The sequence below is a fragment of the Stegostoma tigrinum genome, chromosome 7 (assembly GCF_030684315.1).
Source record: "Stegostoma tigrinum isolate sSteTig4 chromosome 7, sSteTig4.hap1, whole genome shotgun sequence".
NCBI classification, from domain to species: Eukaryota; Metazoa; Chordata; class Chondrichthyes; order Orectolobiformes; family Stegostomatidae; genus Stegostoma; species Stegostoma tigrinum.
The window spans coordinates 108,058,099-108,072,326 of NC_081360.1; the positions used below are offsets into that span (position 1 = coordinate 108,058,099).

The 14,228-nt window shown below is 44.2% G+C and overlaps 1 protein-coding gene across 1 annotated transcript in view; it reads right to left on the reverse strand.

Moving 5' to 3' along the window:
* The window catches only part of xrcc5 (X-ray repair complementing defective repair in Chinese hamster cells 5), a 296,785-nt gene that overhangs the window by 18,827 nt on the left and 263,730 nt on the right, over nucleotides 1–14,228 (reverse strand). Inside the window, exons 19-20 of the mRNA XM_059647633.1 lie at nucleotides 12,893–12,960; nucleotides 9,980–10,051 (exon numbers count right to left, since the gene is read on the reverse strand). Coding sequence (XP_059503616.1) covers nucleotides 9,980–10,051; nucleotides 12,893–12,960 — 140 coding nt within the window. The remainder of the gene's footprint in view (nucleotides 1–9,979; nucleotides 10,052–12,892; nucleotides 12,961–14,228) is intronic.

Consider the following 14,228-nt stretch of genomic DNA (forward strand, 5'->3'; position numbering starts at 1 on the left):
ACACTCTCCCACTCACGAACACACACATCCTCTCCCAAGCACGCGCGCACACATACACACACACTCTCTCCCGCTCACAAACACACACACCATCTCTCCCCCGCACACATAATATCTCCCATGCGCACACACACACAGACACACACACCCTGTCCCAAGCGCGTGCACACAGATAGACACACACACACACACAATCTCTCTCTCTCTCTTTCTCTCCCCAGCACTCTCACACACACTCTCTCCCAGGCGCACACACCCATACACACACTCTCTCCCCCCACACACTCTCACACACATTCTCTCCTCAACACACACACACACACACTCTCACTCACTCTCCCCTGCACACACTTTCCCATGCAGACTGACTGCAACTTTGCCTTATCAACTGTCTGTCCCTTCTAACAGACTCTTGCATGTTGTATCTGCCTGTACACCAGCTACTACATCCCCTGATCCGTCGCTCTGGTTCCCATCCCCATGCCAAACTAGTTGAAACTGTCCGAAGAGCTCTGGCAAACCTCCCACCCAGGATATTGGTGCCCCTCCAGTTCAGGTCCCACCTCCCCCAGAAGGTATCCCAATGATCCACATATCGGAAGCCCTCCCTCCTACACCAGCTCTGTAGCCACATGTTCAGCTGCACTTGCTCTCTTTTCCTACTATGATTACCACTCTGCTCGTCCTGTCTTTTAGCTTCCAACTCCCTATATTTATTTTTCAGGTCGCTATTCTTTTTCCTAGTTACGTCACTGGCACTGATGTGCACCACGACTTCTAGCTGCTCACCCATTCTTTTAGAAACCTGTAGACTTGATCTGAGGCATCCCTGACCCTGGGACCCGGGAGGCAACATACCATCTGGGAGTCTTGTCTGCAACCACAGAATCTCTTGTCTGTTCCCCTAACCATTGAATCTCCTATCACTTTTGCTCTCTTATTCTCCCCTGTTCCCTTCTGAGCCACAGGGTCCTCTTGGATACCTTGGAAGGATGCTCAAATGAGGCTCCATAGGCAGAACTTAGGAATGTCAAGGGGGCAGCTACTTTACTGGGAGTGTAAAGAGTCAGTGGGACATAGAGGAGCAAATATGTGGGCAGCTCACAGAGGTGTGTAAGAGTAATAAGCAGGTAATTATACTAGGGGAATTTAGCCTTCCCAACGTAAATTGGGATAGCCATAGTGTTAAGTGTTTAGAGGGGGAAGATTTTTTGGAATACATCCGAGGGAGGTTTTGAATCAATATATAAAAGGTTCAACTGGTCCCTGAAGTTGGCAGAACACATGAATAAGATTGTTAAGAACAGACATTTGCTCCATCATTTGTGGTGTAGAGTATAAGAGTAAGCAGGTAATGTTGGAGTTGTACAGAGGGATGGTCAGGCCGCAATTGGAATACTGTGTGCAGTTCTGGTCACCTCACTATAGGAAGGATATGACAGGACTGGACATGGTACAGAGGTGGTTCACCAGGATCTAGCCTACGATGGAGAAATTGAGCTATAAGGAGAGACTGGAAAGGCTTGGATTGTTTTCTTTAGGGCAGAGAAGACTGAGGAGGGACATGATCGAGGTGTATAAGATTATAACAGCGTGAACAAAGAGCAGCTATTCCCCTTGGCTGAGCAGTCAATCACACGAGGGCTTGGTTTTAGTATAAGGGGCAGGACAGTCAGTGGTGGATTTGGGAAAAAAATGTTTCCACTCCGTGGGTGGTGGGAAACTGGAATGCACTGCCAGGGAAGAAACTGGAGGCTGGAAACCTTGAAAACTTTAAAAAAAACTTGGATGAGTACTTCAAATATCATAACATTCAAGAATATGGGATAAGGGCAGGGAATTGGGATTAACACACATTTAGTGGTAGTTATGCCAGTGCAAACTCAACAAGCTGAAGGACCTTATCTGCACTATAGGAATCTACTGATCCTTAACTGATCTGACAGACATGTGACTCCAGACCCAAAGCAACATGGTTGACTCGTAACTGCCCTGTGAGTAATTAGGGACAGACAATAAATGTTGGCCTGGACAGTGACTCATATCCTGTGAATGAATAGTAAATAAAAAGGATATAAATGGATTGGTCAGATGGGCTGGTCAGTAACAGATGGAATTTAATCCTGATACTTGTGAGGTGATAAACTTTGGAAGAAGTAACAAGACAAAGGAGTACTCAGTGAATGACAGGACACCTGGACGCACAGGAACAGAGGGATCTGGGGGCTTGTCCAGAGATCCCTGAAGGCTGCAGGGCAAGGTAATAAGGTAGTTAAGAAGGTATATGGGACACTTGCCTTTATCAGTCAAGGCACAGATCAACAAGGTTATGTTGGAGCTGTATGTTACTTTAGTTAGGTCACAACTGGAGCACTGTGTGCAATCCTGGGTCACTGCACTATTGGAAGGATATGATTGCATTGAATGGATTTCAGAAGAGATTCACCACGATATTGCCTGGGATGGAGCATTTTAGCCACAAAGAGAAGTTGATTAAGCTTCAGAGTCAATGTTTCAGGAGCACAGCAGGTCACACAGCATTTGAGAAGCACTAATGTCCTGATGAGGGGCTCTGACCAGAACATAGAACATAGAACAATACAGCGCAGAACCTTTGGCCTTCGATGTTGCGCCGATGTGTGAACTAATCTAAACCCCTCCCCCTACACTATCCCATCATTATCCGTAGGCTTATCCAAGGACTGTTTAAATAGCCCTAATGTGGCTGAGTTAACTACATTGGCAGGCAGGGCATTCCATGCCCTTACCACTTTGAGTAAAGAACCTGCCTCTGGCATCTGTCTTAAATCTATCACCCCTCAATTTGTAGCTATGCCCCCTTTTACAAGCTGAAGTCATCATCCTTGGAAAAAGACTCTCACTGTCCAATCTATCTAGTCCTCTGATCATCTTGTACGTCTCTATTAAATCCCCTCTTAGCCTCCTTCTCTCCAATGAGAACAGACCCAAGTCCCTCAGCCTTTCTTCATAGGGCCTGTGCTCCAGACCAGGAACATCGTGGTAAATCTCCTCTGCAACTTTTCCAATGCTTCCACATCTTTCCTGTAATGTGGTGGCCAGAACTGCACACAAGACGTGAAATGAGGGCATACTAGTGTTTTGTACAGTACAGGCCCTTCGGCCCTCGAAGTTGTGCCGACCTGTCATACCAATCTGAAGCCCATCTAACCTACACTATTCCATTTACGTCCATATGCTTGTCCAATGACGACTTAAATGTACTTAAAGTTGGTGAATCTACTACAGTTGCAGGCACAGCGTTCCATTCCCTTACTACTCTCTGAATAAAGAAACTACCTCTGACATCTGTCCAGTGATAATGGGAACTGCAGATGCTGGAGAATCCAAGATAATAAAATGTGAGGCTGGATGAACACAGCAGGCCCAGCAGCATCTCAGGAGCACAAAAGCTGACGTTTCGGGCCTAGACCCATCATCAGAGATGGTCTAGGCCCGAAACGTCAGCTTTTGTGCTCCTGAGATGCTGCTGGGCCTGCTGTGTTCATCCAGCCTCACATTTTATTATCTCTGACATCTGTCCTATATCTTTCACCCCTCAATTTAAACCTATGCCCCCTCGTGCTCGCCATCACTACCCTGGGAAAAAGGCTCTCCCTATCCACCCTATCTAACCCTCTGATTATTTTATATGTCTCAATTAAGTCACCTCTCAATCTTCTTCTCTCTAACGAAAACAGCCTCAAGTCCCTCAGCCTTTCCACGTAAGGCCTTCACTCCATACCAGGCAACATCCTAGTAAATCTTCTCTGCACCCTCTCCAAAGCTTCCACATCCTTCTTATAATGCGGTGACCAGAAATGTATGCAATACTCCAAAGTTTTGTACAGCTAACAGCCCTGTCAACCTGGGTGGCAACTTTCAAGGATCTGTGTACATGGACACCGAGATCTCTCTGCACATCCACACTACCAAGAATCTTTCCATTGACCGAGTATTTGGCCTTCCTATTATGCTTCCCAAAGTGAATCACCTCACATTTATCCGCATTGAACTCCATTTGCCACCTTTCAGCCCAATTCTGCAGTTTATCCAAGTCTACCTGCAACCTGCAACATTCTTCCACACTGTCCACCACTCCACCAACTTTAGTGTCATCTGCAAACTTACTAACCCATCCACCTATGCCTGCATCCAAGTCATTTATAAAAATGACAAACAGCAGTGGTCCCAAAACAGATCCTTGAGGCACACCACTAGTGACCTGACTCCAGGCTGAATATTTTCCATCAACCACACCCGTTGCCTTCTTACAGAAAGCCAGTTTCTAATCCAAACTGCTAAATCTCCCTCAATCCCGTGCCTCCGTATTTTCTCCAACAGCCGACCATGTGGAACTTTATCAAAGGCTTTACTGAAGTCCACGTACACCAGCCAACTGCTCTACCCACATCCACACGCTTGGTCACCTTCTCAAAAAACTCAGTGAGGTTTGTGAGACACGACCTGCCCTTGACGAATCCATGCTGACTATCTCCAATCAAATTGTTGCTTGCTAGATGATTATAAATCCTATCTCTTATAATCCTTTCCAAAACTTTTCCTACAACAGACGTAAGGCTAACAGGTCTGTAATTACCTGGGTCATCCCTACTGGCCTTCTTGAACAAGGGCACAACATTTGCAATCCTCCAGTCCTCTGGTACTGAACCTGTAGACAATGAGGACTCAAAGATCAAGGCCAAAAGCTCTGCCACCTCCTCCCTAGGTTCCCAGACAATTCTCGGAAAAATCCCATCTGGGCCAGGGGATTTATCTACTTTCACACCTTCTAGAATTGGTAACACCACCTCCTTACTAACCTTAATCTTTTCAATTCTAGTAGCCCGTAACTCAGTCATCTCCTCTACAATATTGTCCTGTTCCTCAGTGAAAACAGATGAAAAACAATCATTTAGCACCACTCCAATCTCCACAGGGTCCACACACAACCTCCCACTTCTGTCTTTGACTGGCCCTATTCCTACCCTAGTCATCCTCTTATGCCTCACACGCCGATAGAAAGCTTTAAGGTTCTCCTTTATTCTACCTGCTAATGTCTGCTCATGTCCCCTCCTTGCTCTTCTTAACTCTCTCTTTAAATCCTTCCTAGCTAATCTGTAATTCTCCATCGCCTCATCTGAACCATCTTGTCTCATCGTCACCTAAGCCTCCCTCTTTCGCTTAACAAGAGATACAATTTCTTTAGTAAACCACGGTTCCCTTAACTTATCGCTTCCTCCCTGCCTGACAGGGACATACCTATCTAGGACACGCAATAGCTGTTCCTTAAACCAGCTCCACATTTCGATTGTCCCCATTCCCTGCATTTTGCTAACCCATTCTATGCCGCCTAAGTCTTGCCTAATTGCATTATAATTGCCCTACCCCATCTATAACTCTTGCCCTGTGGCATGTTCCTATCCCTTTCCATCGCTAATGTAAAAAATAACCGAATTATGGTCACTCTTTCCAAAGGGCTCACCTACCACTAAATCAAACACCTGGCCTGGTTCATTACCAAGTAGCAGATCCACTGTGGCCTCCCCTCTTGTCGGCCCTTTGACATACTGTGTCCAGAAACCCTCCTGCACACATTGGACAAAAACTGATCCAGCCGATGTACTAGAGTTATAGCATTTCCAGTCAATGCTAGGGAAGTTAAAGTCTCCCATAATGACCACCCTGTTCCTTTCACTCCTGCCCAGAATAGTTTCTCCAATCATCTCCTCCACATCCCTGGAACTTTGCGGAGGCCTATAAAAAACTCCCAGCAGTGTAAGCTCTCCTCTCATGTTTCTGCCCTCAGGTCATACCACCTCAGTAGACGAGTCCTCATCAAAAGTTCTTTCAGCCACCGTTATACTGTCCTTGACTAACAAAGCAACACCCCCCTCTTTTACCACCTTCTCTGATCTTAATGAAAGATCTAAACCCTGGAACCTGCAACACCCATTCCTGACCTGCTCTATCCGTGTCTCCGAAATAGCCATAACATTGAAGTCCCAGGTACCTATCCATGCTGCAAGCTCACCTACCTCATTCCAGACACTCCTGGTGTTGAAGTAGACACTTCAAACTAGCTTGCTGTCTGCCAGCACACTCCTGTGATAGTGAGGTCCTGTCAATGTCCTCTCTACGCTCATTCTCCTGTATACTGGAACTACACCTCAGTTTCCCATCTCCCTTCTGAGCTAGTTTAAATCCACCCGAATATCACTACCAAATTTCCCACCAGGATATTAGTGGCCCTCTGGTTCAAGTGGAGTCTGTCCTGTTTGTAGAGGTCCCACTTTCCCCAGAATGAGCCCCAATTGTCCATGTACCTAAAGCCCTCCATCCTGCACCATCCCTGCAGCCACGTGCTCAGCTGAAATCTCTCCCTGTTCTTTGCCTCGCTATCATGTGGCACGGGTAACAAACCAGAGATAACCACTCTGTTTGTTCTAGCTCTCAGCTTCCACCCTAGCTCCTTGAAATCCTGTCTGACATCCCTATCCCTCTTTCTACTTACGTCGTTGGTGCCAATGTGGACCACGACTTGGGGCTGGTCACCCTCTCCCTTCAGGACCCCAAAGACACAATCCGAGACATCACGGAACCTGCCACCTGGGAGGCAACACTCCAACCGTGAGTCTCTTTCATTCCCAGCAAACCTTCTATCAGTCCCTCTAACCATTGAGTCCCCAATGACTAATACTCTCTTCCTATCCCCCCTTCGCTTCTGTGTAAGAGGGACAGACTCTGTGCCAGACACCTGCACCCTACTGCATGCCCCTGGTAAGTCATCCCCTCCAACAGTATCCAAAACGGTATACTTGTTTTTCAGGGGAACGGCCACAGGGGATCACTGCACTGACTGCTTTATCCCCCTTCTAACAGTTACCCAGCTTTCTTTGCGCTTAGGAGTAACTACTTCCCTGTAACTCTTGTCTATCACTTACTCTGCCTCCCAAATGATCTGAAGTTCATCCAGTTCCCACTCCAGTTCCCTAACGTGGTCTTGCAGGACCAAGAGTTGGGTGCATTTCCTGCAGATGTATTTGGATGGGGCACTAATGGTGTCCCTCATCTCATGCATCATGCAGGAGGAACATTCCTCTACCTGCACTACCATCCCTGCTAACCCCCTGATCAGAAAGTAAAAAAAAGAGAAGCTTACCTGATTTGTCCCTGGTGTATAAGGTTAGAGGAGGTGGATGGGTGGGAGGCCCTACAAGTGTAGGGTCTCCAGCTTAGCTAACGATCACTTATATAGCTGAGGGATGAAAAAAAAAGGTCCCTCCCTTCCCAAAAACCTCGGCTCTGAGGTGCTGCTGCTGCAACCAGAAATGGAAGGCTCCAACACTCAACGTAAGCTTTTAAAGATTTCAAATCACTGACTCACCGGCTTCCCGACAGGCCCCTGGTCCAAGCTCCCGCTCGTACTGCTGCTGCTGCAACCAGAAATTTCGAATTGCCTGCTACTTGGATGCAGTCTGACCTGCTGTGCTGCTCTAGCTCTACATTTCATTGACTCTGATGTTCAGCATCAGCAGTCATTACTATCTCCTTGGCTTTCTTTGGAGCAGAGAAGGTTGAGGGGGTGACCAGATAGACATGCTTAAGATTATGAGGGGTACGTACTGGATGAATATAAAGTAGCTGTTTCCCTTCGTTGAAGGATTGATAACAAGGGGGCAAAATGTTAACGTCAAAGACGGGCTTTCGGGGTGATTTGAGGAAAAGTCTTTTCAGATCATTTGCATTCTTTGTTTTCCGCTGAAAATGGATGCTAGCTTTTTGTGATGCATGTACAATGGCTTCCCATTCATTGTTCTGCAGCTTTCTGTTTGCAATGATATCCAAAAAGATAAGAAAAATGGAGGCACCAATGGGGTTTGTATTTTCAATTCGTTTCACCCAGAGGGTAGTGGGGATCTGGAATACACTGTCTGGGAAGATAGCTGAAGCTGATAACCTCACAACCTGTTAGAATTACATTGATCAAGTGTCATAACATGGCTTTAGGCCAAGTGCTGGAAAATAGGATTAAGGAGATTTAGTGTATTTCTACTGGTGTAGGCCTGGTGGGTTGAGGGCCTCTACTGTATTTAGAACATGGAACATTACAGCACGGTACAGGCCCTTCAGCCCTCGATGTGCCGACCTGTCACACCGATCTCAAGCCCATCTAACCTACATTACTTCATGCACGTCCATATGCTTATCCAATGACGACTTAAATGTACCTAAAGTTGGCGAATCTACAACCGTTGCAGGCAAAGCGTTCCATTCCCTTACTACTCTGAGTAAAGAAACTACCTCTGACATCTGTCCTATATCTTTCACCCCTCAATTTAAAGCTATGCCCCCTCGTGCTCGCCATCACCATCCTAGGAAAAAGGCTGTCCCTATCCACCCTACCTAACCCTCTGATTATTTTATATGTTTCAATTAAGTCACCTCTCAACCTTCTTCTCTCTCATGAAAACAGCCTCAAGTCCCTCAGCCTTTCCTCGTAAGACCTTCCCTCCATACCAGGCAACATCCTAGTAAATCTCCTCTGCACCCTTTCCAAAGCTTCCACATCCTTCTTATAATGCGGTGACCAGAACTGTACACAATACTCCAAGTGAGGCCGCACCAGAGTTTTGTACAACTTCACCATCATCTCTTGGTTCTGGAACTCGATCCCTCTATTAATAAAAGCTAAAACACTGTATGCCTTCTAAACAGCCCTGTCAACCTGGGTGGCAACTTTCAAGGATTTGTGTACATGGACACCGAGATCTCTCTGCTCATCTACACTACTAAGAATCTTACCATTAGCCCAGTACTTTGCCTTCCGGTTACTCCTACCAAAGTGCATCACCTCACAGTTGTCCGCATTAAACTCCATTTGCCACCTCTCAGCCCAGCTCTGCAGCTTATCTATGTCTCTCTGCAACCTACAGCATCCTTCATCACTATCCACAACTCCACCGACCTTAGTGTCGTCTGCAAATTTACTAACACATCCTTCTACGCCCTCATCCAGGTCATTTATAAAAATGACAAATAGCAGTGGACCCAACACCGACACCTGCGGTACACCACTAGTAACTGGTCTCCAGGATGAACATTTCCCATCAACCACCACTCTCTGTCTTCTTTCAGCAAGCCAATTTCCAATCCAAACTGCTATATCTCCCACAATTCCAGTCCTCCACATTTTGTACAATAGCCTATTGTGGGGACCCTTATTGAACGCCTTGCTGACGTCCATATACACCACATCAACAGGTTTACTCTCATCTACCTGTTTGGTCACCTTCTCAAAGAACTCAATAAGGTTTGTGAGGCAGACCTTCCCTTCACAAAGCCGTGCTGACTATCCCTAATCAATTTATTCTTTTCTAGATGATTATAAATCCTATCCCTTATAACCTTTTCCAACACCTTACCAACAACTGAGGTAAGGCTCACTGGTCTATAATTACCAGGGTTGTCTCTACTCCCCTTCTTGAACAGGGGAACCACATTTGCTATCCTCCAGTCATCTGGCACTATTCCTGTAGACAATGACGAGTTAAAGATCAATGCCAAAGGCTCGGCAATCTCCTCCCTGGCTTCCCAGAGGATCTGAGGATAAATCCCATCCGGCCCAGGGGACTTATCTATCTTCACCCTCTGAAGGATTTCTAATACCTCTCCCTTGCGATGATTCTGTGATCTTATTTTAGCTGTAGTCTAACTAGTGCTTCGTAAAGTCTAGCAAGACTTCCCTATTGTATTCCCTATTTTGTTTGAATTAAAGGCCAACAGTTCATTTGCATTCCTTGTTTTCCGCTGAAAATGGATGCTAGCTTTTTGTGATACATGTACAAGGACTTCTAATTCATTGTTCTGCAACTTTCTGTTCGCATTGATATCCATAAAGATTTTAAAGAATGGAGGCACCAATGGGTATTGTATTTTCAATTCTTTTCCAAAAACTAACCAGATCATCAACATCTCCATCGTCTTCAGCTACTGCTGGTGTTTCCAAGAGTTTCTCCTCTGCTGCTAGGAACTGCAAATGAGAAAGAAATATCTTTACTGACAAAAAGGATTAATAAGCAGATCTGGAACAGCTGTAAGTAAACAAAACTGACATCATAAGACCATTTGAAGACCATTTGTTTTGTTTGAATTTAGGACTTACATCTGACCAATGGCTTGGCAGCAGGCTGCTCCATACCTTCAGATTACTGACATAATGACACACCAAATAAAAGCAACATCTATTTCACCTGTGAATTCCAAACTTCTGGGTGCATCAACTGCGTTAATAGAAGGTCAAAAATCATACAACACCAGGTTTATTTGAAGACACAAGCTTTCGGAGTCTTGCTCCTTCTTCAGGAGTCAGTGAAAGGTTGCATCAGACACAGTGTTGATGAGGTAGGGGTGGAGATTAGATAGACTTTAGGATTATGGTAAAAGTTCGGCACAACATTGTGGGCGGAAGGGCCTGTACTGTCCTGTGTTCTAAGCCAAATATCAAAGTGTCATAGAACTGATTCGAATGTGTTGATGAAACATAAGATGGTTGTTAAATCTTCACCCAGTTGGAAAGGATTACTATGCAAATTCCAGGATTTCTTTTAAGTCACTACCCTGAAATAACTAAAAGTTTATTCAATTCCCTCAGCATATCAGCTGTGACATTCCAGGTCAGACAATGCATTTTAGGTGTGAGGCCTTGTTTTGAATCTGGATGTGCATCGACTTGGAGTCAGACTGGTTTTATTTCTTAAGTAAGAATTTATAAAATGTCACATTGACTGTCTACAAATTGTGTGCTTTTTGAACAAAATAGAATGCATCTACAATTACAAATCTGCAAATGCAAATTCACTCCATAGATTTGTTTGTGTGTGTGTGTGTGTGCGCGTGAAATAGACACAGACAGAGAGAGAGAGAAAGAGAGTGAGTGCATGGAATAGTGTAGGTTAGATGGGCTTGAGATCGGTATGACAGGTCGGCACAACATCGAGGGCCGAAGGGCCTGTACTGTGCTGTAATGTTCTATGTATGAGAGTTCTGTGTGATCATGCATGTGTGAGAGTGTATAGTGTGGAGGAGTCATGTGTAATGCGGCATGAATCCAAGATCCTGGTTGCAGCCATCTCCACAGGTACCAAACCTCTGCTTGGCAACTCTGCGTTGTTGTGTATCCCAAAGTCCGCCTTGGAGGACGTTTACCCACACATCATTCGACCTCAGATCTTTGGGTAAAGGTCCTCCAAGGCTGACTTTGGAATACACAACATCACAGGGTTGCCAAGCAAAGGTTAACAGCCAGGTTCAATACCTATGAGGATGGCCTCTACTGGGAACCTGGGCTCATGTTGCACTACAGGTGACCCCACTACAGTATATACTCTCACACATGCACACTCACACAGACCCTCTTATTCACATGCGTGCATGCGTGCGCACACACAAATCTATGGGGTGAATTTGCATTTGCAGATTGTAATTGCAAATATGTTCTATTTTGTTCAAAAAGCACAGAATTTGTAGACAGTCAATGTGGTATTTTATAAATTCCTACTTTGGAAATAAAAGTCTGACTCCAAGTTGACACATATTCAGGTTCTAAACAAAGGTTCACACTGAAGATGCATCGTCTGACCTGGGATGTCACCCTTTTATCACAAGACAGTGACTTGAAAGACATTCTGGAGTTTGCATATTTATCTTTTCTAACCGATTAAAGATTTAACAACCATCTTAGGTTTGTTCAACACATTCACATCAGTTCTATGATCCTTTGATTTTTTGCTTATAAATTCTGTGCCTCTCCTGAAGAAGGAGCAAGACTCCAAAAGCTTGTGTCTGAAAAATAAACCTGTTGGACTATAACCTAGTGTCGTATAATTTTTGACCTTCTTCACTCCAGTACAACATTGGCACCTCCATATCATGGCCTTAATATATAACTGTCTTAAACTGGAACTCTTGCCACGGAGAACTCTGGAGTCAAAGTCCTTGCATATATGTGAGGCTGAGATAGATTTTTGATCTGTAGGCGTATTTAACATTAAAAAGAAAAGGCTGGAAAATGAATGTAAGGAATACTGGATCAGCTGTGATTGGATTCATCAGTAGAGCAGGCTCAGGTGCCTCCTGTTTCTATTTCTTATAGTCTATAGTAGGAAAAATGTCCACAGTACAGGTAGGGTAGATAGTGAGAATCTCTTCCCCGAGGCAGAAGTGCCTAAGACTAGATGGCATAAAGTTAAGCTGAGGATTAAGTGTTTCAGACAGGATCTGAGGACATTTTTTATCTAATGGGTAGTAGAAATATTGAACATGGCATGTGAGAGGGTGGTAGGTGCAAGTACTCTCACAACATTTAAGAAGCATCTGGCCGAGCACTTAAAATGCGAGGGCATAAGAGGTTATGGACCAAGTGCAGATAAATGGGATTAGTATAGTTTGGTGTTTGTAGGTAGGTCTGGACATGTTGGGCAAAAGGGACTATTTCTAAGCCATAAGGCTATAATTTAACCTGACAGTCTTTCGAAGGGTGGAATGGGGTCTCCAGCTGCATGAAAGGGAAGATGTTTTGACCTACCCTTCCATTTTTCTAAGAAATTATTTTATCTTTTCAGTACATCAAGTATTCCTAAATAGTAAATAATGGTCCCAGATTGGCAAAACATGGAAAGTATGCAACTGACTGGGGTGCAAACCTTTCTTTTGAGGTTCTTGTGTTGCAGTGGTCTTGTCTCTCTCTCTAGACCAGGTTCAAATCATACCAGCTCCAGGAACACGTAATAAAATCTCTGAACAGTTGGTTAGGAAATATCTAAATATCGACAAGCTTCTCTTTGGTCAATTAACTATAATTGATTAGGTTTACCTGTTTGGCTTCATCATTAGTCACTGTGCTGTCTGCAGCTTCATCCTTTGTGATAAGAGTAATAGAGTCTGAAATTTAGAAAGAGGTTGTAAACATTAGGGTCAAGTATCATGTCTGACACTCCAGTCAGATTCACTGGAATCTTGGAGATAGCAAGAACTGTTGATGTTGGAGTCAGTGTCAATATAGTGTGGAGCTGGAGGAACACAGCAGGTCAGGCAGCATCAGAGGAACGGAAAGTCAATGTTTCAGGCTGAGATCCTTCATCTGCTCCTCTGATGCTGTACTCCTCCAGCTCTACACTGTATAGACTCACTAGAATCTTGATTGGACTAGATTTTTCTATGTGCACTATATGATAAAAGGATGTGGTGGTACTGGAGAAAGTTTGAGAAGATTTGCAAGGGTATTAACAGAAACAGAAGGATATCCATATCAGAAAAGGATTGACAGGCTGGGTCTTTTCTTTCTTGTAGAACAGTTGAAGGGTGACATAATCAAGGTCTTTAAAATTATGAAATGCTTCAGTAGAGACAATATAATTATCCAGTTCATGGTTCATGTATTTTAGTACATAATTTTCATTTTGGAAGTTATAGCTCAGCTGCAGAAAACAGGACAAATGCGAATGAAGCAGCTTGAAGTCTAGTCTAATTAAAAGCCTGCAGCACGTTGCTTTAAGAGGTTAACAGTAGGAAGGTAAGCTACTTAAGGGATCTGTGAATAATTACCCAAAGATCCTCTGGCCTACTCAGTTTCCTATTATTTATTAAATAATCCCTCACCTTGCTTCTTCTTCTAAAGTGCCTCGCATTACTCATCAGAATTAATAATATCCTGCCATTTGTCTGCCAATCTGACCAAACCATTTATATCTTTCTGTAACCTTCAACCATCTTTGTTAATAATAACCACTCTACCAACTTTGGTGTTGTCTCCAAACATGCTTAACATTCCTCCCACATTTTCATCAACATCATTTTTGTATATAACAAACAATAAAGGTCCCAGTACTGATCCTTGTGGTATACTGTTGGACATCAGCCTCCAGTCACTTGAACAGCCTTCTACCACTACCCTTTGTGTCATATTACTAAGCCAGTTTCTGATCCATCTTGCCAGGTCTACCTCCTTTCTACAGGCTTTAAATTTCTCAATCAGTCTCCATGTTGGACTTGTCAAAAGCTTTGCTAAAATCATAGTGAACATATATCAACTGAACTTCCCTCAACCACACGTTTGATCACATTTCCAAAAAATTCTAATAGATTTGTTAGGTATAGCCTCCCTCTGACAAAGCTGTGTTGACAATCCCTAATTAATCATCCATGCTTTT